We start from the raw sequence: 25,102 nt of genomic DNA on the forward strand, positions 1-25,102 counted from the left end.
CGATTACGCTGCTTGATTCACTGCTTTGTATAGGGGCACCTCTGTTTTACAGGTCATGTGGCAGAGGTCAGAGTCTGCACTTGGATCAACTTAGTACTGCAGGGTGATCTGTTCGGTTCTGAGGCTCATGCTCAGTGGCAGAAACCAACCCAGAAGGGCAATTTCCACTTGGATTTCCTAAAAGAAGTCTATAAAATAGCGTAAAAATATGTGGTGTACTGGGTTATGTTTTGTGTTGTGAGCAGTGCTGTGAGAAACTGCAAGATGCTCTAGGCCCCATGGAGATGAAAGAGCTCCTGCCCTCTTCCTGTGCATGTGGCCAGGACATTCTGCTTTGAAACATCCCGATAAAACAAAATCTCACCATGGTGTCTTTGAGAGATTTTGTTGTGCTAGACAGAGGGACACCAGGGGGGCTATGGACACAGTATGTTGACTTAATCATGATAAACAGGCGGACATGACATATACCAACAGTAACAGTTTCGCTTCTGTAGCTCTCAGGGATGTGCTTTGATTGGATTGGAATCATCCTGTTACACATCTGTAAACGTTCCCTTGGTATGTTTTGCTGAAAACACGCAATGATAGATGAGCTGGAACTTATATAGAGTATTCAAAGTGCCTTTAACTACAAACCACACACACACAGTGCTTTTATTCTGCACCTTATAAGTACTTTCTAACTAGATGCATCAAGGGCAATTGGCAGAATACAGGAGCCAAGGACTGAACCACTAAATTTCTGATTGGTAGATAACTGGCTCTACTTCACTGCCTTTAGATCTGTGGCTAATACTGAAGCACTTTGTTTTAATTGTGTGCCTAACTCCTTCAGCACCTGGCAAAGCAAATCATATTCAAAAGGCATTTGATTACTTTAATCTTTACACATTCTTACTACATTACACATGGACGAATGTTTGTTTTTGATCCATATTTAATACTCTTGGGTGAGCTTATTTTATCAAGCAGAAGATTTGATGACCAGCCCATCTAAACCATCATTTTTGCTCTGATCAAGGGAGTGTGATTATGGTTTGATTTGTATTACTCTTTGATCAAGACTGAAATATTTCAAACTAATGAATGAGCATAAATTGCCTGGTTTTTCCTTTTGTGCCATTATAAGGTAGACTTTACTAGTTTTGTGAGCTTTCAATCGTTCATCAAACTAATGCTTTGTGTTTACACTAATTATTAAACTTAACATGCTACTAACCTAAAACTAATTTGAAACTGGAGATCCTGCTAAACATTAGCGCTGGACTAATCCAGACAGTGAGAGATGTAAATCAGCCTGTTGTCAAATTGCTTCACACTGAATCTGACCGGAATCTGAGGTGGAGCTGAACGTCACTCTTGTTCTCACTTGAATGTCCCAAGGGAAGGGCAAAGATGAGATAAAGCCAGAGAGGATAAGGAGAGTGTGAAAGGCAGAGTGACAGAGTATTATTCCTGTGAAAATGCTCAGTCCTTAACGGACTTGCACTTTTCATCAAGCGTTTTGGCTGCATATGAACTGAAGGAATGCCCCGCAGGGCAGCCTGCAACTCAACCTGACAGTGTACTGCTCCACCTCCCCCTCGCTGCACCAGGTCTACGTCTTAACATGTCCAGCTCAGTCCAATTTAAGTCCTGAGCATCATCTCCGAGGGATATTTCTACAGAGCAAAAATAAAACACACCTCTCATTCCTTACAGATGTGGCCAAAATTAAGCTTTTCCACAAATCTTATGTTCGGTCTGGGAGTCATCTGGACGCGAGACTGAAAACTGTCCGTTTTAGTGATGTGTGGACAAACTGATGTCAAGTTCAATACAGCTGCACCAGTTCTGTGAAGTCAGGGTGAAGGGGGTTGGCTCCTGAGATTAATGGCTTTGCAGGACATGTGCAGGCATTAGTGATGGGTCGTTCGCGAACGAAATGGCTCTTAGAGCCGGCTCTTTGACGTGAACGACGCGAGCCGGCTCCTTATCGCGAGCCGTCACGTGGGTTTTTTTTTTTTTTTCCTTTCTCTCAGCCTCTCTCTCGCACTTTTTTTCCGCTTCACTCTGCACGCGAGCCTTGTGCTTTACGCTGGGCAGAGGGGGGAGGGGCGGTAGTTACACTCAGTAGCACAGGAACAGAGCCAGAGAGAGAGAAAGAGAGGCAGGGACAACAACATTAGAAAGGTATAGTAATCATCCACAACTATTTTCGGTTGCAGATGATAAAGGATTGAGAAAGTTTATTCATGCAGGTCCATATGACAGAGAATATGCATGTTCTTTTAGTTTTCATATTATAATTTATATTTAATTGTGTTGTGGTTTGCAGTGTTTTGTGTTCTTTTCACTTTAAATTTGTGAAGGGAAAAAGCTGAAAATTTAAATAGTTAAAACTTGAAATGTGAATAGTTGATTTTTGTATTATATGATTTATTTATTACATTTTATGTGGAGTGAATAAATAAAAGTATATTTACGGTGGCCCCTAGAGACAAAGCACATACAAACTTCAAATCACGTACGAACTCTGAAGCATGTACAAACTCCAAAACACGTAAAAACACGTACAAACTCCAAAACACGTAAAAACACATACAAACTCCGAAGCACGTAAAAACTCAGAAGCATATAAAAACTCAGAAGCATATAAAAACTCAAAACACGTACAAAAGACAACAGAAGTGCTCCAGGATGCTGGGCGCAGTGTTGAGCCTTTGTTATCTTGTGGCTACACAAGCCAGCAAGTACCAACAACCGGATTTGGTGTGTGGTAATAACAGGTAAATGAACTTTTTTTTAAATTATTTGAATATATATATGAGTGCCTGTGTATAAATACACAAACAATACACACATGCTTTCAATTGTGTAATTTAAGTGATCTAGTAGCTCTGCTTTGGAAGTTCAGTTCATGCTAGAAATGTGTTTTGGAGTTTGTACGTGTTTTGTCTCTAGGGGCCACCGCATATATTTATATATAAACATATATAAATAAAACCACTTGTTTTTACGTTAGTAATTCCTTTTGTGCATAATTTTATATTATTGTTAATAATAAATTAATTAAAGCAACAAAACAACCTGAAGAGCCGGTTCGGAGCCGAAAGAGCCGGCTCTTTTTAGTGAGCCGAACCGAAAGAGCCGGGTCTCTAAAAAGAGCCGGAAATCCCATCACTAGCAGGCATGACAGACAGTTTGTTCTTGTCCATCCACCTTGGCTTTCTTTTAGCTTTGTGGCTGCAGGAGGTCACTTCGGGCCATACAGACATGTATAATTTGTCTTTAAGAGGACTTTTTATTTCTTGCGAAAAAAGAAACAAACAAACTTGGTTTTAAAAAAGATTGTTTTTCCTATACACCTTGGCCTTTGAAAATTAGGTTGTGAGACCAACATGACCATGTCTTTTAACTTGCTACTTGAATCCTGTTACCTCTACAATCCAAATGCATCCACTTAACCCTAATTCTAAAGAGGCTTGGTTTATTGTGTAAAGTCAGTGTGAGCTGATATGGGCCACAGCACCCCAACAACCCTAAAGGTAAAGCTACCGTGGTTATGTTAATAGATGGATGTGCTGTAAAACTACCCATTACCGCCTCACCACATCTTTATCGGCCTCCTGGAGTGAACATTTAAGAGGCCTTCACTCGTGTCTGCACTGTAAACTCTTTCTGAAAATACAAATCAGACAGAAAAAAAAAACCCCAACACTCTACGGGCTCTTATAGAAGCAAAAGCTTCTATAAGCTCTTATTTTGGGGTTTTCCACAATGCATGCTGAAACTGTGTGGAATGTCTGCCATCCTTTCACAGTCTGTATTTTTCCACTTACTTCCCAGTGCTTACATGTATTGCATGCATATCGGCCCATTGTTTAGACAAGAAACATGCAACATGAGCTCGGTTTTTACTAAATTAGCATTACTACTTATGGCAATTGTTTTCCTTTGTTTCACGTTCAAATAAAGCTAAAATAAACTAAGCTTCTTGTCCCGCTTTCTGAATACTGTCTTTAGTAATGACTTCATATGATCTAAATGACCCAGTTTTCCTCAGGCAGGAATAGGTCAGTTTTTCCATTTGTATATCGATTCATAACCATACACGAACAGCTCATTTGTTCTTAGCAAACACACCCACTGACACGCACGCACACGCACGCATGCATATATATATATATATATATATATATATATATATATATATATATATATATATATATATATATATATATATATATCTCAATATCATTGTGCAAAAAAAATAAATGGGCTGATAAAGGACAGATGTTGCCTTTGGATAGATAATTAGTCTTGGTTTTGAGCTTCCCATGAGAGAGAAAGAGAAACACCCCTAAGATAAATGAAGTTATGAAGAGGGTGTAGCAGTTGGTTATACAGAAAAAGCCAGTGCTAGAAAGTGGATACAGCTCAGGTCTTGAAGGCTCTCCAGTGTTTAAGCCCTAAACCATATCTTTACTCCAAGGGCAACATCACCGAACTTCCCTCCAGCTCAAATGATTTACAATCAGACTGAATGTGGTGCTGTACACAGTTAGTTTGAACTTTCTTTGGAGTTTTAGCAGCTAATAGGGCAACTGATAAATTATATCACGGTAATAATTAACACAAGCTCAAAAAACAATCCTTTACAACCCAAACTGCCTTAAAGTGAGGCACGTGTAGTTGCTCCTTGCATAACTCTCCCATCCACATGCTGTTAAAATGGGCAACTCAAAGAAACAATCACCAGTCATTGTTTGCTCAGTCAGAGAGAGATCCTCACTATGCTAACTGTTTTACTCTCTACAGGGTGGGCTGTTAGCTGGCGGTATCAAATGATCACCAATTCTGTTTTCCCTTGAGTGGATGTCGTGGTCAAAGCATCAATGAACCACTGTGGAAGTGGAGGCCTGCTGACACGCAATCGAGAAGGGAAGCTGTCAATCATTTTATAGGTTTAGACCACCTCAGTAAAGCTCTGTCTTATGCCTGCTACAAGTAATGCGCAATGTGAACATATAATTGCTTTGTACTGTAATTGCAAGCTATTAAAAATACTTGTAGGAACGTTGCAATTACATGCTGCAGGTTTTTAGTTTCTACTCTTCTAAGTTCCAAGGTGAGAGAACAACATAAAATAGTCCTGCAACAAGTCTGCAATAAAATCTATTTGTTCACTGTCCAGGATAATCTCAGGGGAAGAGTAAACAGCAAGGGGAAAAAAGGTGATGACTAAACCCTAATGCTCTTCATCCCTGTCTGGCATCATGAAAGAAGCTCTTCAGTCATGACATGCAAAATGAAAAAAAAAACAACAACCCCAAAATCCTTACTCCATCCAACAAATCTCCCCTGAGGGAAAGAGCGCAGTCTTAGGTGTGGTTCTATGAGTGAATGTTTTGCATTTTAGCCTCCCCCCCCATTTTTAAAAAAGTCTTGAAGCAGTGTGGAAATAACTCATAAGAGTTTGAGAAAACTTCCTTAACTGCAGAAAATGTTTGCATACGTAGAGTCTGCAAACAGAACTGCAGGAACCAGATGATGCAGCTGCTCGGCCACATAAACCAAAAGCAACACTGCCAGCTGACCATAGGAAGGGCCGTAGGGAGAGAGCTGGAATTTAAGCACACTTTGACAGTGAAAGAGATTGGAGGGCACTTAAAAAAAGATCTAGTCAACCACAAGCATTTATGTTAGCTTGAATCAGCAAAGCTCCCACAGGTGGAACCTCCTGAATAAGCGGAGTTACGACGGGATAAGAGGTCTTGACCACAGAGCTGCATAATATAACTTCACTTACGATCTTGACTGCATATATGTTAGCACTGTTGCGCACACCCATGAAAATTGCATACTTCACTGATCTGTCAACCTGACAGTCAGCTCAGCAGAACATGATTTTTATTCTTATTAACAGCAATTTACTGCATACCACATAACTTTGGTTGCAGGCAAAAGGAAAAAAATCTGTCAGCTCTAAAAACATGCAGAATGAAGATGCAGAAAGTAGTGTGGAGCATGCAAAAACCAGATCTGCAGCACCATCTATCTACAAGGGTGAAGTACGTCAAAAGGCTTCATTCTTCTTTAGTTCACCTCACAGGTCTGTCAAAGATGTTTATTAGAAGTGAGAACTTCCCTACAATCCTCACGCCTGTAAGCATTAATATTTTAGATCTATTATAACTAGATGATAAAATATATTGTATGTAACAATTAGAATGACAGATACAAGCTGCTATTAAGTTCATGGGTATGTCTGGAGTGCTGCTGATATTAATCTTTTAAGCTCCCTTACTTCCCCAGGGATCACCATAGCAGAAGATGCTCGTGTTTGATTTGGCACAGATTTTCTGACACAAAGCTCTCATTTATCAGAGCTTGGGCTCAGCACAGGACTACACCAGCTTGCAATTCCTTAAGGCAAAGGAAATCATTCACATGTAAGGCAAACATGTTAATCACTGCACCACAGGGCTGCTATTGTGACTCAGATACACGTGACATGAGTTTTGCTTGTTTATGAAAGTTATCAGATTTCTGTTATTAAAGGCAAAAACACAGATGTAATGTAATGAATGCATTTATTGAAGAAGGAAAGTGGGAAACCACCACTGCAGTTTGGCTCAGTGAAATCATTTTCAGCTTATTGTAACAACACAGTTTACTGAGTCTCCAGCTGTCAAATACAAGTATTAATATCTATAGACGACTGGTGCAGATGGAAAACCTTCATAAACAAACTTATAATACAAAAAAGCCCACATAGGCAACTCTTCTCCCAATTATTGCTCGTGTTATGCATCTAGGCACGGAGAGTGTTAAAGTCAGTACCATCAATGTGTCAGAGTATCAGGTGACTAAATGATGTCATCTAAAAAAGGCGAGGTCACGCTCAAGATTGACTTGCTTCTTTTTGCGAGGCAAGTGGAAAGCTGTCATCTACAGGATGTTTTCAAAAATAAATATTACAATTTCAAGCAGCAATTCAATATTTTAGGAGTGTAAAATTACAGTTTCAAGAAAGCCCATAAGAATCGTATTAGCAAATTCCTTCTGTCAAACAAAAAAGGATCTGATAATGCATCCAAATGTCCCAACATTCATACATTATTGCTTTAACATTATTGCTTTAGGGTTTATTCCATCTTTAATTCAATTCAATTACCTGTAGAGGAAATGAAGGTAAACAAATTTGATTTAAATTCAGATTCTTTTCCAGTTGAGATGGTGAGTGAGTTTAAATTGCTGATGTATCACCAAAATCTTTGTTCCATTTGGTGTACATATTAAGAGTTGCTGGACTAACAGTTGGTTTGATTCGCTTCAGAGAATCCTCAAAGTCTTTCTTCTTAATGTTGCGCACCTGTGGATATACACGACAGTTTAACTGTAAAAACAGTACAAATGAGACATATGTAGGATTGGAAGTAAAAGCTATTCTCTCACCTCAGCAGCAGCCATATTACGGACTTGGTCTGGTCCCAACTCTGTACAAAGCAAAGTTCATATAAGCATTAAAGATGTGGAAGTATGTGCGACTCTGTGACCAGCATGATAAAAGACTCATACCTCGTATTGGGCCAAGTGCAGCATCTCTGGCTAATGCTGTCAAATCGCTCCCTGAATATCCTGCAGTCACTCTGTGAAGAAAGTTTTGAGGGATTAATGCAAAGTGACATAAAATTATCCCTCTGAAGTCTTCAGAAGTGGAACTCACTTTGCAAGACAGGACAGTTCGTTTTGGCTCAGTGGACTCCCGTGCTTTCCCAAAAGATTTTTCAGCAGCGTAAATCTTGTCTGGAAGAACAAGAGTTACATCATATACAGTTATTAGATTTAACGGGCAACTGCTTTTTCCTCACAGGGACAGGTAGGTGTAGATAATCTTTTTCCCTTAATAAATGAAATAATAATTTTAAAACTGCATTTTGCATTTACTCAGGTTATCTTTATAAACAATTATTTCAGTATATTTGTGTATGTATATTTTTCTATGTATATACCTTCTCATCGGGTAAGGTCACATATACTCTTTTTGCAAAGCGCCTGAAGAACAAAAAACAACAAATGGTTGTAAGTAACGCATGAAAATAATCCTCCAACAAACAAAAAATATATTTACAGTATTTACAAATTGCTTTGTAAAATGTAAATACAGCCAGAATGCAATGATATGCAAATCTCATAAAACCTTATTGTATTCATGATTGAATATGGAAAACATAATATACTTAAACTGAGAAAATTTACCATTTTAAGAAAAATGCAAGGTCATTTTTAATTGGATGGCAGCAACATATTTCAAAACAGCTGCGACTTCTTTTCCCTATTTTTCATTTTATGATGTGACAAAAGTTTTCAACTGGTGAAAAGTCCGGACTGCAGGCAGGCCACTTCAGCACCTGGACTGTTCTATGAAGCCATGCTGTTCTAATAGATGTAGTATGCAGATTAATATTATCTTGCTGAAGTATGCAAGGGCTTCCCTGAAAATTATGCCATGGGAGCATATGTTGCCCTAAAACCTGTATATGCTTTCAGCATTGATGGTGCCTTTCCAGATGTGCAAACTGCTAACGCCATAGGTGCTGATGCACCTCCATACCATTAGACATTTGAGCTGATTGCTGATAACAAGCCAGATGCTCCATTCTCCTCTTTAGATTCCTCTGACCACAGAACAGTTTTGCACCCGATCCATTTTAAATGAACTTTGGCCCTGACAACCCAAACTGTGTTCACAGATCATTTCTGGAAGCAGTGATTTCCATGATAGAATCACGTCTGTTTTTAATGCAGTGCTGCCTGAGGGCTCACACATTGAGCAGATTTTCAGCCTGGTCCCTTGCACACATTTCTCCAGATTCTCTGAGACTTTTAATAAGATTATGTACTATAGAGCAGCGGTCCTCAACCACCGTGCCACGGACCGGTAGCGATCCATAAGTCGTTTGGTACCAGGCCGTGAGAGTTGAGACTCGGGTGTGAAATTTCAGAGTTTTTATCGTTAACTCGGTATCCCTGGGTCTTTTCCCGTGTTGTAGTTGAACGAAATGTTTACACGTTACCATAGCGACCAGAGAGCATTAAGGGGCAGAGAGGAGGACGTTACTTTCAGTGTTGTTGGCGCATTTCAGGAAGACACTGCTAATAAAGTTACACAATTACACAGTGAATTTGCATTTATTATTACATTTACAAAATACCACAGCTTTTGTCTTGATCGTATCATTTTATTTTGTTGTATTTATCCGCAACACCTAAAGGCTTGTATGTGAAAATATTGGCTGACATTAAACCGGTCCGTGGCGCAAATAAGGTTGGGGGCCGCTGCTGTAGATGATGAGATGTGAGTTTACACTACTATCATTTGTTCTGAAACTGTAGACTATTTGTAGACAGTATTTTGCAGATTAGTGAAACTATTTACTTCTGAGATGCTCTCTAAGAGGATCTTTTTACACCCCATCGTTCTTACTTACGCATGTAGTTGCAAAAATTTCAAATGTTAAAATTTGGCTTTATGAGATCAGAAAATTGAGGCATTCTGCTTTTCTTTTGCATTTTACACAGGATTTAAACATTTTTGGAAATGTTAATGTAAAACAGCATAACATACCTTAATATTGCTTCATCGAGCTCCTGGGGCCTGTTAGTTGCTCCCATTACAAGTACCCTGTCATCCTTTCCTGACTGCACCTGAAACCCAGAAGAAGAACTTCAGAGAAAACACCACGGCTCTCCAAGTTAACTAGGATTTGAGCTCCTCTGACAATGTTTGATGAGTTAATTGCTGAGCTCTGCTGTGTTTAACAAATTTCTGAACTTACCCCGTCAAACTCAATGAGGAACTCAGTTTTTAAACGGCGAGAGGCGTCGTGCTCCCCCTCCCTCCTTTCACAGAGCAAGCTGTCCACTTCATCTGAGTGTCAAACAGTAAACAGTGAGGTTTATTCATGAGCTGAACATTTTTGAGATACACTGGTGTTTAAGGCACATCTATTCTTTAGTGTAACACACACCGATGAAGATTACTGAGGGCTGTAACTCTCTTGCAACCGCAAAGAGTGCTCGTACAAGCTTCTCGCCTTCTCCCACCTGTGATGGTGACGACATGAAACATTTAGAAGGACAAAAATGAGCTAGTAGGCAGAGAGAGCTCATTAAAAACTGTTAAAAGTGTTTCTTACATATTTGGAGGTCAAACTAGCAGCACTGATGTTGAAGAATGTTGCATTAGACTCTGCAGCAACTGCTTTGGCCTTGCAAGAGGAAATAAATGGCTGTGATTCAACTGAGGATAATAAGGGCTATCAACAGCTCTATGCAAAATACAAAACAGTTTAAAACATGACGCATATGATTTGTTGTGCTGTAAAAGGAACTTACGAGCATGGTCTTCCCATTTCCTGGTGGGCCAAATAAAAGCAAGCCACGTGCAGGAGCTCTCAGACCAGTAAAGAGCTAAACAGGAAAATGTAACAAAAAAAAAACTTTGCATCTTAACAAAGAAAAACTTTGAAAGTGTATTCATGGTAAGCAGACAGATAAAGGTTAAGAAGTAATAACCTCAGGTCTTAAGGCAGGAAGGATGACAATTTCTTGAAGTGCTTGCTTTGCCAGATCCTGCCCTGCGATGTCATCAAATGACACAGTCGCTCCACTGCAGTGAACAGAGGAAATATTTTAAATGTGCAATACTTTTTTTTTTTTTTTTTTTAATTTCACCCAGGGAAAAATGTCTTGTTGATTGTGATGCTTCTGATACCTTTCTACAATTTCATTCATAATTAAGTTGGCCAGTTTACTATCCACATTCTTGAAGTTTTTCATATCCCTCTTCGGGGGTTGTTTCACAGCTGCCGGTCTTCCATTCTGAGTTTTTCCCACCCGAGCGGTTGTCTTAGCAGGAATAAGATTGTCCCAGAAAGCATTACACATTAGAAAGGTAGCTTCAAATGGCATGTGCCTGCACTATTAAATAACCAAAAAAACCCACAAACCTTTGCATCAGTTAGTCTTAATGAAGGTCTTACAGGAGTGGAGGGTCTGATGGTGGTGGAAACACCTGCGGGTTGACTTTTAGGAACTGACTTTGGCTGTGGAAGAGCATGACGTGATGTCCCTTGGGGGTCATTTTTCCTTTTAGAGGCTAGTGTCGTCTCTGTGAAGGAAGACGTTTGATGATCTCCAGCATGCCTTCTCAGCATACATTACTTTGATAAAAATAATCAAGGCCAACTCACCTAAAAGGGTAAGCCTGTCTTTTGCCATGGTGAGGTTGGTGACCATTTTATCCTGGAGTCTCTTTGCTCGGTCATACTGCTCTCCTGCTTAAAAATACACTGAGTATGAAGTTACAGCTGATTGACAGCTCACAGCATACCTGAATGTATTTGTAATACCTTGCCCAGTGAGCTCTATTGCAATACCCCTTTCAAGCTCAGAAATCCCTTTCTTGTACCACTGCACAGCCTCCTTCTTCTCACCTGTTATGACAGAAAGGATGAGGTGTTTATTACTCTCTTGCACACGTACAACAGCATTTAATAACTCAATAAAAATTAATAACACAATAAACAAACCTGTGTCGTCCTCGTCGATCTTCAGTGCCTTGGATATATACTCAAACGCCTGCTTGTGGATGTTTTTTATAACTTCAGCGCTGTCTTTGGGCTTACTTGCGTTTGTTTTGGTCGACATTACTCTCGCGCTACTTCCCCCTGTTCTCAGTCATAACAAGCTAAGCTAGTCATAAACGAAAACGTTTAGGCTTTAAATCGCATTTAAAGGTGATGCAGTCCTCTTTCTTTGGGACAAAACACGACGCTTTAACTTCATAGAATAAAAATTCGGGCGCTTCGTGACAACACAAACATTTCCAACACAAGCTTCCGGTTTACCGAGCGACCCAGACAGACTCCGCCCCTCTCCGTTCGACGCAACAGCGCTAGAAGGCGCCCGCAGAGCTCGTCCTCGTGAATGTACCGTTACAGTCATTAATGGACATTTTACTAGGTAAACAGAAAATACACTATTTAAAGGTAAAAACAAAAACATATTTTGTTTTATCCCTTATATAGTATAAGTAACGCAAAAGAAGCAAAGACAATTTTTAAAAAACTTACGTAATTTCCTTTTTATTAAAGAAAAATTATATATCAGAACATGCAGGTTAAATGGGGAAGCAGTATTTCTGCCCCCTTTGGTGTCAGCAATGGTGTCAGACAGGGTGGGATTTTGTCTCCAATTTTATTTAATTTATATGTCGATGATTTGTCCATACAGCTGAGAGCCTGTAACACTGGGTGTATATTAGGTGAAGCACTGATAAATCATCTTATGTATGCAGATGACCTGGTTGTTTTTAGTCCAAGCAGTGCTGGGTTACAGGATCTTCTTAATGTCTGTACTGAATATGGTGTGCAATATGACATTGAGTGCAATGCTGCTAAAAGTGCTGTTTTGATATGTAGAACCAAGCAGGATAAACAGCTACATTTCCCTTTGTTTAAACTGGCACAAAAAACTCTTGAAGTTCATAAAAAGGTGAAATACCTCGGTCACTTTATTACTGAGCAAATGAATGATGATGATGACATATACAGACAACGATGTAAGCTCTATGTGCAGGCAAATACTATTGCACGCAAATTCAGCTTTTGTTCACTTCCAGTTAAAGTGGCTTTGTTTAAAGCGTATTGCACACCGCTATATACTGCCCCCTTGTGGTCATCCTACAAACAATGTAGCATGCAGAAGCTGCATGTTGCATATAATGATGCGATGAGAATCCTTTGCAGGATACCTAGAAGTGGTAGTGCCAGTCAGATGTTTGTAGCTGTGGGTGTCTGGACTTTTAAAGCACTTTTAAGAAAGTTAATGTTCAGTTTTAGAGAACGACTGGATGGTTCGAGTAACAGTATAATTTTAGCACTTACAGATCCGACAGTGAGTGGTTCCCGTTACTCATCCAGTCTCAGAAAGCACTGGTTAAAGTGTTTGTGTATTTATTGATTTATTTTAAGTAATTGTGTTTTATGTATATTATGGTTTTATATTTTTACAAATGCTTTATATACTTATTTATATACATATATATATTTAATGGTATACCTTGTGTTGTGTGTGTGTGTTTCTTGTCTTGTTTTTATGGACATGTAGTCTGCCAATAAAGATTGAATTGAATTGAAATATAGAACAAGAAGTAACTTCCGGTTGAATTCCAGACTAAAAGTATGCGATGTCTGCATATTTCCGGGACACAAACTGAAAATCTTTTTTTCTAAAACCTTAATAATGTGCACATACTGGTTCTCTTTAAAACAAACAAACCAACAAAAAACAAAGCATGACATTTGATTCAAGATTACATTTTTAACAGAGGAAGGGTTAGCCATTCAGTCTTTTTTAATTCCACCCATTTCTTATCACTATACCTGTGTTGTGTGCTGCACCCATATGGTTGAATGAAAACTGAATTCAGGTATAACAACATGACTACAGCTTTATTTGATAAGTACGTTTTACATGAGTGGCACGAGACTAACCACTGAAGATCAGTGAGACAACTCTGAAGATCAGCTAAAAGTATGTGAAGATAAATAACTGTCACTAGACATTCGTATTAGTGTAATAATGTGCTCATACTGATTTGTGATGCTGATTTTTGTTTGAGAACGCAGTCTCACTTTAACAAGACTCAACCACAAATCTAAATGTTTGCAGAAAAGTTATGTCACCACCTACAGTGAAACATCTATTTTGACAAACATTTGTGTTCATTGTTATCCAAAACCCAAATGCTAAACAGAAAATAAATCTGAAGAGCATAATTATGGTAAACAGAATTAAAAACATTTAGAAGGAATAAGCTCAGGTCTTAAAGCAGGAAAGTTGACAATTTCTTGAAGCACTTTTCCAAATACTGTCCTGTACTTGTTACAGCATAGGAGGGCCAGATATCCTTGGAAACATCTGCAAGGTGGATTTTGGAAACTGGCTTTGGTTTTGGAAGGACGAGATTAAGTGTCATTTGTCTCCTCTCCTTTTAAAGGGTGTTTTCTTACCTAAATAAGCTGATAAATAAGCTCTTTTCACATAGAGAAAATCTAAGCAAACAAAAATGCGCCACTACGAAGCACATTAGAATGTTCAGTCCGCCCCAAGCACATCTGGCCAATAAAGCAGATGTGTCTGACCAATAAGCCAATCAGCTGACTGAACTCAAGTTTAACAGGGTTTCACACCTTTGTTGTGAGAATGTTCAGCCCACTTACTGGACAGATGTGTCTGGGGCAGGAGTAACAAAAGTAAACAATTGTTGACAATTTTATCTTATTGTCTGTTTGCTCTGTCATATTGATCTCCTGCTAAAATATGAAAGAGGGCATAGGACTTTTAGCTGTATTTTTATCAGTTTTACAGCTTTTTCAATAGACAAAGACCTTCCTCATGGCCGCTCATTCTACACACAGGACCTGAGTAACAGATTAACAATTAAGTTACAGAAGATAATGCTTTTCCCACAATGTACTACAGAGTTTTTTTGTTTTTTTGTTTGTTTTTTTACTGTGGGTCCACAGTAAAAAGCCCAAAGTGCTGCACTGACCATATTTTTTTTATTCACTATGGCAGCATTTCTTTATCATGGAGAAAAACTGAGACATACTGTTGAAATTTTTACTTCTTCCTATATTAAGATAGCTCAGGGATTAAATATGTAGTTAAAACATCTTTCCATTAACAAAAAAGGCAGTTTCTCGGGTACAGACTAAAGTGGACTGTAGGCCCACGATGTAATATGAGTTTGACATCTCTGGTTTAGACAGGTCTTTTTGAAAATAGAGAACACAAGTTTTGTATTTTGTCATCCAGTTTTCTTACAGTATTTAAAAGTAGAAAGGGAGAGAGAGCCTTCAGTTTTCAGGCCCCTCTTCTATGGAACCAGCTTCCAGTTTGGATTCGGGAGACAGACACTATCTCTACTTTTAAGATTGGGCTTAAAACTTTCCTTTTTTCTCTAAAGCATATAGTTAGGGCTCAATCAGGTGACCCTGAATCCTCCCTTAGTTATGCTGCAATGGGTGTAGGCTGGTGGGTGATTCCCATGATGCATTTAGTATTTCTTCTTCAGTTACCTTTCTCACTCACTATGCGTTAATAGACCTCATTGCATTGAATCATACTTGTTATTAATCTCTAGCTGTCTTCCACAGCGTGTCTTTTGTCTTGTCTTCCTTCTCTCACCCCAACTCTCACTCCAACCCAGATGGCTGGCCCTCCCTGAGCCTGGTTCTGCTGTAGGTTTCTTTCTGTTAAAATTGAGCTTTTCCTTCCATCCTCATAAAAGTGCTTGCTCATAGGGGGTCATATGATTATTGGGTTTTTCTCTGTATGTATTATTGCAGAGTCTACCTTACAATATAAAGTGCCTTGAGGCGGCTGTTGCTGTGATTTGGCACTGTATAAATAGTTGAATTGAATTGAATCTAAATCCATGAGAAAAGCAATTAGTTTTTAAACAGTCAAAAATCTCTCATGGTAGCAAACAATGACTGTAGAAATGACTGTTTTCTACAGTCACTGGTAGCAAAAGTACTCCTTTCAATCCTAAGAAGAGGAATAGGTACATTTTGGTGGATGCCCTATTGACGTCCCTGCTTTTTTGCCACGCTGTACCCGCTCACCTGACGGACAGCACAATTTCACAATCAAACAACATCTTAGTAATAGCTACGCCTCCTGGATTTTTTAACCAATCATGTAAAGATGAGCAATCAAACAGCCAATCGGACAGCTCTGACGTCTCTTCGATAACATTTTTTCAGACCCGCCCCTTGCCTGGCTTGACAGACAAGTCTGTAATCCTCAGATCCCAACTGTGACATCGCTGCTTTTATTATTACTGTTCTGAGTGTTTCATATCGGCACATTACAAACATTCTGTAATTTGTGCCTTTCCGCATTGCATGCTGATATTAACAGACTTTATGCCAAACGGACCCTAGCTAACTTATTAACCGGTAACAACACAAGGGCCATCTGACGGTACACTGAGCTTGTTAGCCAGCTAGCTGCTGATTCTCCAGTCGAACTGCCCTTTGTCTTTTCAGGCAAGTCAGCTAGCAGGCGTTGGTTTCTTCTCTCGGGTAGTTAACCCAGGATTTTGGAGTTTTGTTTTTAATTTTTCGCCTGACAGGAGTGAAGCAAACCAAGATAGGCGGCTTGGGAACCAAGATGTCGAACCGAGTGGTGTGCAGAGAAGCAAGTCACGCCGGGAGCTGGTACTCTGCTTCGGGTAACTGTCAATGAAGCACCATCCGCGTTAGCACACCTTGTGCTAGCTGGCAGTCTTATTTGTTTGTTTTATGCTTTGTATTCTATTAGTTTTTGAGGCTTCTCATTATGCGTAACTTACTGTCTTTGTAACTGGGCTCCTGGTGGCTTGCCACCGCAGAAATGAATAGCCAGTGTCAGGGCTGTAACGTTAGTCCATCCGTTTTTTTGTTTTTTTTTAAGTCGGCTATCTAACTGTTATCGACTGCCGTCTCTGTATTATCCCATTTGGTGTACGATTGGTTTGAACTTGTTCAGCACCTCCTCCTCGGATAGTGCGTGGAAATGTCAAAACAAAGCATTTTTGACTATCAACTCAACCAACGCTAACTTGGCTAATATTGCAGAACTTCCTGGCCTACGTGCTAGCTAGCCAGCTACACTTAAGATTTCCCGAAGCTGATTATTGAGCATTATTGTGTTCTTGTTGGTGTCTGCCCCTGATCCGCTTAAGTTATGTGTACAAATGCTCCCTGTCACAGAACAAAGGATTGGGTAGGGCAGGGCAGAAAGCTGAAGGTTCATGTTGCACCCCTTCCCCCATTTCACAAGCTGTACGCTAGTTTATTTTTTTTATTAAATCCCAAAAGGCTGCCCGATTATCCATTAGAAACTGCCATTTACAATCCTTTTTGAGACAACATATAAAGCAGATAAATACTGAAAACAACAAATGCTGAGCTAACATTGATTACCGTGATTCTGGTTGTTTTTCTAACAAATCATTCAGTTCTGTGTGCTGTTAATGTTGTCAACTATTGACACTGGTAAACATGAACTTTAGTAGTTTATACTGTAATATAGGCATTGTATTCCACTTTAGTTAATCACGTTTAGTAAGGTTAAAATTGGATTATGACACAGTATAATGAGCTCCAGCTTTACAATGACAGTTGCCCAGCATATAAAAGATTGACAATACTATGTTAGGCTTTGTCAAGATGGGCTCTTATCCATTTCTTTCCCGTTCCAAAATAACTGACAAGGAATAATGAACTGCTGTCACAGCTGGATTTCAGCCCAGTGCATTGCTATTACAGTGCGACATTGGTAGGGATCTAAAATGATTGTAGCCTTATCAAAGTGTATTTGGACTATTTCTACAATTATCATTTGATTTTGTGACCCCTCTTTATTCTAGTGTTAGTCTACTCTAGTGAAATATACAGGTATATATCTTTTTTTGTTTGTTTACTTTTTCAGGATCCCAGCTGAATGCACAACTAGAAGGCTGGCTGTCTCAAGCACAGTCCACCATCAGACCCGCTAGAGCCATCATAGCACCGTAAGCACACATTAACAAACAGAAGGAAAATGTCTTCTGAATGTGTTCAATGCCTTCTTAATTGTAATATGGCTTGTTTTTGTTTGTAGCCATGCAGGGTATACTTACTGTGGTGCTTGTGCAGCACATGCCTACAAGCAGGTTGATCCCTCTATTACGTAAGTGATCCTGTTTTCTAGCTCTCTTCCTCATTTAAGAAGATGCTTTGCATGATTGTTTATCTTAATTCCACTTTTTCCACAGACTGAGCAGATGTGAGTGTAGATAGCAGAGTAAAGAAATGTTGGTGCTGTGCTTTTTGCAAAAACAGCTAATGAAATAAAGTTCTGTTGCCCTTCAGTCGTAGGGTGTTCATCCTGGGACCTTCACACCATGTGCCCCTCTCTCGCTGTGCCCTGTCACCTGCAGACATCTATAGAACACCCCTCTATGACCTGAGAATCGACCAGAAGGGTATTCACTGTTTTCAAATATGTCTTACATCTTAACTTGTGCTATAATTTATTTATAGGTATTTTGCACATCCTCATAAAAGGTGTTTTGAGGATGTGCAGTGATGTGAGGTAGTAACATGACAGTTTGGATAACATTTAAAGTGTAAATTTCATGTTTTGTGCCAAAAGCAAAGTGAAGAACTTTTTTTTTTTTTTTGGAGTCATTGCTCTTAAAAATGTGAAATGAAGCAAGCACAGAGCTTCAACATACAGACCTTATGCCAGTTTGGCAGGTGATACACTTTTAATGATCCTCCAACGACCAGACATTGCCTTGACTCTGTGGTCAGGGCTTTCTTTTTATTTTTTAGATTTTCCTCAGCTAGGCACTTGTCAGAATTCTAATCTCACTGACTTTATCAGTAGTCGTGACTATGAAAAAATTCTCAAAATAAAGTTAAATCTCTCTCTTTCAGTTTATGCTGACCTCTGGAAAACTGGGTTGTTTGAGAGAATGAGTCTGCAGACAGATGAAGATGAGCACAGTATTGAAATGCACTTGCCTTACACTGCTAAAGCCATGGAGAGGTAATGCACATGAGTGACATTCATTCAAGTGGAGAATCAATCTATGCATTTAAAGGGAACTGTCTGAGAGATTGAAGCTTTTTCTTGACTGTTTCTGACAAAAGTAAATACAAGGTACAAAAGCTCTGTTACTTCTGTTCTCTTATTTTCCTTCACGTCCTATACTATGCACCAGGCACTATTGTAAACCAGAATCACACTGGTGCAGGGACACATGGATGTGCATAATTTATACAACCTTCTGTTAGGTTGGCTGGAGACAGAGCCATTTTCATGGTTCTGAAAAACAGGGATCATGTAGTAGAACTTGAACTGAGCTAGGTGACTCCATAATGGGAAATAACAAGTTGAAATCACACCATTGATGTTGACCAGTGAGACTAAAGTCACAAAGTTGTTGTTTTTAGCATGTAAAAGTTAAGTTATTATTATTGATGTTGCAGCCACAAAGACGAGTTTAGCATCGTGCCTGTGCTGGTGGGTGCGCTGAGTGAGTCAAAGGAACAGGAGTATGGGAAGCTGCTTAGCAAATACCTGGCAGACCCTTCTAACCTTTTCATCATCTCATCTGACTTCTGCCATTGGGGTATGTACTGACATGACACACTGAAAACAGCAGTTTGTGATGCAAGGATAATTTGGTCTAAATGACATAATTACTTGACTGTACCCAGCTGTGTACTGCGGTGTGTTTCTCTCTTGAAGGTCAACGGTTTCGCTATACATACTATGATGAATCTCAAGGGGAGATCTACAGGTCTATTGAGCATCTTGATAAAATGGTAACTACTGAGATATGTAAGATATAACATGTAATATAAAATGTTGGGGAAAAAAGTGATTGTAATTTTTTTTCAATGAAAAGAATAAATCTGATCTATTTCACCGAGAAAAAACACTTTCATCGGCCACATGCACGGCTGCTGTGGGTAATTAAGCACATATAAAACGCGCACAACCAATAAAAGGTATCGCACATGGCATTTTGAAAATCTCATGGCCTTAATGAGACAGTTTATTTGCTTGTACAAGTCAAAGATTAACTAAATTTAATGATAAAAAAAACTACTGAATAGCAAAGAAGATTTATAGATTTTTCTTAGGGTCATGATTTTTTGTGATAAACTCCAAAATAATTTGTATATCAATTAAGTACAGTATATAATGGACTCTGATGAGACTGATATATTGTTATATTGGTAGGGGCTTAGATATTGGCCATTTAACTACTTATGGATATCAGTATCTGCATTTATAACTGCCAATTAATGAAAATGTGAAAAGTGAAGAAGAAAAGGGAGACGTCATTCAACCACGCACAATTTGTCCACTAGAGGGCACTTACCAATTTACTGTGAAAGCAAAAAAACTACACTGCCATATTATCATAGTAAGGACTCAAATTTACATATAACCATGTGTAACTATGAGTGTGTGTCTCAAAGAAAAACAATTATTGGCCAATATATAGAATTTTTAAATTACACAGTATCAGTGTGAAAAATCTTATATCGGTCAGCCTCTAGTATATTACATGAATATAAAAAAGGAACGTGAATATCCAAGCTGATTTTCACTGCAGGGTTTCTGATTAATGACAGTTGCATTCCGCTTATCAAAGATCGTTTTATTGCACATGCTGATTCATTGTCATGACCTACTTGGCCAGTCGCAACACCTAATGGAACTGAGCCATTATGAGTGTTATTCATTTCACTTATTATTCCTGCTGCGGCGAGTCATAATGTGTTCTTATCCAAAAAAGATACAAATGTTTGCAGGTATGAGGGTACATTTAAGGTTTAATTTCTTTCTGTCTGTCAAGGGGATGGGCATTATAGAGCAGCTGGATCCCATGTCTTTCACCAACTACTTGAAGAAGTATCGCAACACCATATGTGGGCGTCACCCGATTGGAGTGCTGCTAAATGTAGGTAACCCAGGAAAAAGTCTTACCAAGTGTATTTCACTCACACTCGTGTTATTAGGTACACCCCCTTAATTCTTCATTACATAGATTCAGGATATTGACATGATGGGGGTGTGGATGCCATTTGAATACAGTGAACTCAGTGTCATGTTTAAGAAACCAGTTTGAGATGATTGGAGCTTTGTGACATTGCACGTTATCCTTCAGCCATCAGAAGATGGGTACACTGTGGTTAAAAACAGATGACCATATGTTTGCACATACTCAGAAAAAATACTCACACTGTGGCGTTTAAACAATTCTCTGTTGACACTAAGGGACCCAAGGTGTGCCAAGCAAATACCCCCACACACCATTAAGCAAGGATTATACTTTCTGCATCCGTGAGTTCACTTGGGTCCCAGTGACATGAATTTTGTCATCAAACAGTTTACTGAAATTGAGGAATTTCGATGAGCATCCCTAAATAAGAGCCTCAGTTTTCTGTTCTTGGCTGACAGGAGTGGCGTCCTGTGTGCTCTTCTGCTGCTGTAGCCCATCTGCTTCGAGGTTCGACTTGTTGTGTGCACAGAGATGCTCTTCTGCATACCTTGGTTGTAACTAGTTGTTATTTGAGTAGATGTTGCCTTGCTATCAGTTTGAAGCAGTCTAGTCATTCTCCTCTGACATCAATACATTTTATTTCTTTTTCGAGCCATTCTCTCTGAACTTCATGTCTGTGTGCCCAAATGAGTTGTTGCCATCTGATTGCCTGATTACATATTTGTGTTTATTCATTTTTTGTGTGTATATAACAGTCGTTGATGAAATTCATGTTGTGGGCTGACTTTATTTGTATTTTTCAGTTTGACTGATAACCCCAAGTACAGAATCTTCAATGAAATGAGGTTTAAACTACATGTTTTAATCAAGAAGTCAGCATCCTCATCAGCTTTTCTATACAAGAAACACAGAAAATACAGAATCTAGATTCATCTTGAGGTGATCATCCAGAAAATCCTAAGGAAATATTACGCTGTTATTTGATTTTAATATAACCTTTCAACGTAACCTCTAGTCCCACATGTATGACATCCTTCTGGGCTCTGGAAGCAGTGCTTTCCAGCTAGTCCATTCGTCGTGACACCCCTATATTTCTTGTTTGTTTTTTATTTTATTTGGAAAAGCTAAATTAAGATGTGACATGAGGAGGATAGGTCTTAGTGCTACTCAGGTCCTCTGGCCAATGGTCAGTTGACATTCAGGATCCAAATTCATGTCCTTGTCGAGAATAATTCCCTAAAACGAGCCAATCTGTCATCGTTATCGTCTTTGTTTGTCTAAAGACTCTTGCTGTGTCCCATGATGTGAATTAGTGCCTAAGTGGATTTTGCTGTTTTGCAGGCTGTGGCTGAGCTGAGGAAGTCTGGTCTAGAAATGAACTTCACTTTCCTGAACTACGCCCAATCAAGTCAGTGCAGGAACTGGCAGGATAGCTCTGTGAGTTATGCTGCTGGGGCACTCATCGTTCATTGAGGTCAACTTTTTGCAGGGGCCACTGCAACGCCGCCACCCTGCCCTTACTATCTATCGCCATAACCCGACCTAGACACCCTCCCTCTCACCCCCCTCCCCCAGTTATGCCCACTATTTGCAGGAAGGACCTAGACACTCAAAGCCAATACAGTCTTCTTTCTGTCTCTCCCTCAGCTCTCCTCTGCCTTTTCTCCGCCAGTTTGAAGTGTGTCTCAGAGCTTTTGGTTGAAACATTTTGCTTGAAGTGCAGTTTTGAGATTTTGTAGGAGCAAATGGTTAGTGGAGATGGGAAGAGTATGCAGTGTTTTGGCTTGGAGTAAGCAATGAGAGGGGAAAAATAATCTTATTTAGGTTTTTGCAAGGACTGTAGTCCTCTTAGTTCCCTTTTATTTTCCTGACTAAACAGATTTGAGTTGTAAAAATGCAATCTTTATATTTGGACTCAATCTGTTCTCTTGTAATTTGCCTCAGAATAAGAATTAAAATAAAACTGCAGATATTAATGGAGACTATTTAAACGTTGCCAGATGAAAATGGAGTGTTTTGGCTGACTGCTTCAAGCTACATGCGATTTAAACTTTGAAAACAGTGTCATAGGTAATTACTACCATTGCTCAGCACGTGTTGTAGTTGCTAACAAAGGGCTGCACCCAACAAAGTTCACTAACCCCCCTTACTGTACAAAACCAAAAACAATATTATTATCCTTTTAGTTTATTAAACACAATATTTTAATCATATTTTATTCCTTTTTGTTTTCCTTATTTAGTAGTTTTAGATGTGATGATATTTACTCAATTAGTGTGTAGGTTTGAACAAAAGCCGAGTCGTCACTTGAGCTCTAAAGCCATCAGCCAGTTTGCCCAGTAAACTAGTGTATACAAACACCGCTTCCTGACTACAATCCCATGCTTTCTAGCATGCTAGAGCCAAACTGCAGTTATGTAGAAATACAATCAACGGTGGATATTGTGTGCGTGACTCCATCTATGAGACGTCCAGTCTCCGTTTACAACTCCACCCCGACTTTCTGTAGTTACTGAACTGTCAGAATAGGAGAAAGACAGTTTTGTTACACATTCAGCAACATTTCTTTTTGTCTAAACAACAGGCAAAGCACTGAAGACCACAATGACTTGCTTAAATAAGATCTGTACCTCTCCCCAGTGCAATGCGTGGTAAACCTTATCTGGATTTTTTTTGATTGAGGAATGCCAAAATTTATTGGAAAAATGTAAGTTTTCATCCTTATATTTGGTTTACAGTTTGGAGAATTCATTTCAGAATTACTAATGAGACAGTGCAAGTGTCTCTTAGGCAAGTACTGTGCACAAGGCAATTAAAGATGGCTCGAGTATTAATATCAGCACAAATGCTTTCCTGGTAGTTTTAACAATCTACCCGGTGTTGCTCCCTGCTACGTTTTGGATTTATCGGAAGTGTCAAGCACAAATATTTTATTTACTAACAAGCGAAATAGTTGCTGCCTGAAATAATTCAGTTTCCAAAAGAATGCTACATGCAGACCCCCCCCCCCCCCCCCCCCAGTGATTTTTAGTAGCAGTTTAGGCTTTTAGTACCAGTAACGATAATAGGCACACAAATGTCTGCTGTCCTGTTGTTTAAGATTGGAACGTCACTTTTCTCTGACTTTTGCTGCTAAAGTTGAATATTCCTATTTAAGCAAAGCAGTCCTCTAACATTAGCCCCTCCCCTCTTGGCACCAAAAGAGGCACCACACTCAGCATTAAACTACAGCATCTGTTCGAATGAAGTGGGCACAGACTGAAAGATGAAATCCCAGAATGGCTTGACCTCTATTGCTAATTTAAGGGAAACTAGTAAAGCATGACACACTGTGCTATTGTGCCTTTTATCACTGTTGCACATATACATATAAAGCATATTCTCACTTTTAGTCTTATTTTAGAATGTGTACTTGAGTTTTGTTTTTTCTCACGTGTACCCTCCCCTTTGCCTATTGCCCGACGGTGTCTCCAGCTCGCCCGACACACCAGGAATATTCTACCTGTCCCCCCGTCATCCGTTGGTCTAAAATGGCACCAACTGTTATCTCCTTTCTCCAGCAGGGAGTGGTATTCCTCTTTCTGCTAATCACCTCATTCCTGTAGAGAGAGACAAAGGCTAAACCTCAACACTGTTCATTTTCTGTTATATGAATATTTGTTTGTCTTTTAGAAATGTTTTTTGTATTTCTTGTTTTGTTTTTTGTTTTCTTTTCTTGGTTTGAGAATTGGAACTTACACGTCACAGACCTAAAAATATACTACTTAACTACTCCCTTAATGGAGTTTTTTTGATCTCAGGTTCCACTGGTAAAGCATCCCAAAAGGCTCTTCAGATGAGGCCGAGGATTCATGTAACAAAATGAGTAAAATGTACTGAAAAGCTTGTCTGCTCTGGTGTCTCGTTCTTCCGGTTTTTACAATCACAGAAAACGCACTGATCTCATACATCCATGTAACTTCTCAGTCACTGACTACATTGAAACCAATTATGTTTTTCAATACCAAACACTAATTTTCACCCCAGTTTACCAACTAACAGACATAAGCGAACAATAGGTTTACAGTGCAGCTTCTATAATAGACATCCTGTGCAAACTACATCAGTCATGAAGCAATTTTAAGGCCAATGTCACCAACAGGGGGAGGCAGGTTGCATGACAACACTAGTGTGTTTATTTTGGGAGGTAAAATATGTGAGGACTTCAATAGTCAAGTTTTTGTTTCAGATAGGAACCGATTCCACTTTGTGGTCATTTTCAAGGCTATAGTTTGAGTTGGTGTTAAATTGTACTGTTATACTGAGAATTATTTGTTATTTAGCCCATTCTTACTAATGGAGAGATGGTGGACAGAATATTACAAACACTAATCTGAAACTCTTTCAGCACCAATTGATCATTAAGTTCTTTTTCAAATAGGAAGGACACATTCTGGAGCAGTTTTACTACACTATAAGGTTTCCAAAATGTACCTATTAAAAAGGCAG

The 25,102-nt window shown here is 39.2% G+C and overlaps 2 protein-coding genes across 3 annotated transcripts; one reads left to right on the top strand and one right to left on the bottom strand.

The window, feature by feature from the left end:
• Nucleotides 1–6,561: 6,561 nt before the first annotated feature.
• On the bottom strand, nucleotides 6,562–11,920 carry LOC113035370 (spastin). Its single transcript, XM_026190906.2, has 16 exons — nucleotides 11,583–11,920; nucleotides 11,403–11,486; nucleotides 11,244–11,327; nucleotides 11,001–11,161; nucleotides 10,766–10,899; nucleotides 10,567–10,660; nucleotides 10,387–10,461; nucleotides 10,188–10,259; nucleotides 10,020–10,095; nucleotides 9,828–9,919; nucleotides 9,617–9,696; nucleotides 8,001–8,043; nucleotides 7,715–7,794; nucleotides 7,567–7,637; nucleotides 7,444–7,484; nucleotides 6,562–7,360 (listed from the first exon to the last, which is right to left on the bottom strand). Exons 1-16 carry the CDS (start codon nucleotides 11,698–11,700, stop codon nucleotides 7,235–7,237), a joined length of 1,431 nt encoding a protein of 476 aa, XP_026046691.1. The 5' UTR covers nucleotides 11,701–11,920; the 3' UTR covers nucleotides 6,562–7,234.
• Nucleotides 11,921–15,825: 3,905 nt separating this feature from the next.
• memo1 (mediator of cell motility 1) lies at nucleotides 15,826–24,499 on the top strand. 2 transcript variants are annotated; one of them, XM_026190519.2, is made up of 10 exons: nucleotides 15,826–16,112; nucleotides 16,199–16,297; nucleotides 17,539–17,620; nucleotides 17,710–17,778; nucleotides 17,961–18,073; nucleotides 18,531–18,642; nucleotides 19,086–19,228; nucleotides 19,348–19,424; nucleotides 20,468–20,572; nucleotides 21,956–24,499. In XM_026190519.2, exons 2-10 carry the CDS (start codon nucleotides 16,237–16,239, stop codon nucleotides 22,085–22,087), a joined length of 894 nt encoding a protein of 297 aa, XP_026046304.1. In that variant the 5' UTR covers nucleotides 15,826–16,112; nucleotides 16,199–16,236; the 3' UTR covers nucleotides 22,088–24,499. The 2 variants fall into 2 exon arrangements, with proteins under 2 accessions (XP_026046304.1, XP_026046303.1); XM_026190518.2 differs by having other exon boundaries at nucleotides 15,827–16,297.
• The last annotated feature ends 603 nt before the right edge of the window (nucleotides 24,500–25,102 follow it).

This window comes from Astatotilapia calliptera, chromosome 13 (genome assembly GCF_964374335.1).
Source record: "Astatotilapia calliptera chromosome 13, fAstCal68.1, whole genome shotgun sequence".
NCBI lineage: Eukaryota > Metazoa > Chordata > Actinopteri > Cichliformes > Cichlidae > Astatotilapia > Astatotilapia calliptera.

Bases quoted from the DNA above. Each gene is read 5' to 3' on its own strand.
- LOC113035370 (XM_026190906.2), bottom strand. From the start codon at position 11,700: ATGTCGACCAAAACAAACGCAAGTAAGCCCAAAGACAGCGCTGAAGTT. The intron at 11,487-11,582 runs GTTTGTTTATTG...CTGTCATAACAG, and splicing joins GATCGACGAGGACGACACAG to GTGAGAAGAAGGAGGCTGTG. The intron at 7,485-7,566 runs GTATGAGTCTTT...TGCTTTGTACAG, and splicing joins TGCACTTGGCCCAATACGAG to AGTTGGGACCAGACCAAGTC.
- memo1 (XM_026190519.2), top strand. From the start codon at position 16,237: ATGTCGAACCGAGTGGTGTGCAGAGAAGCAAGTCACGCCGGGAGCTGG. The intron at 17,779-17,960 runs GTAAGTGATCCT...GTTGCCCTTCAG, and splicing joins CAGGTTGATCCCTCTATTAC to TCGTAGGGTGTTCATCCTGG. The intron at 20,573-21,955 runs GTAGGTAACCCA...GCTGTTTTGCAG, and splicing joins CGATTGGAGTGCTGCTAAAT to GCTGTGGCTGAGCTGAGGAA.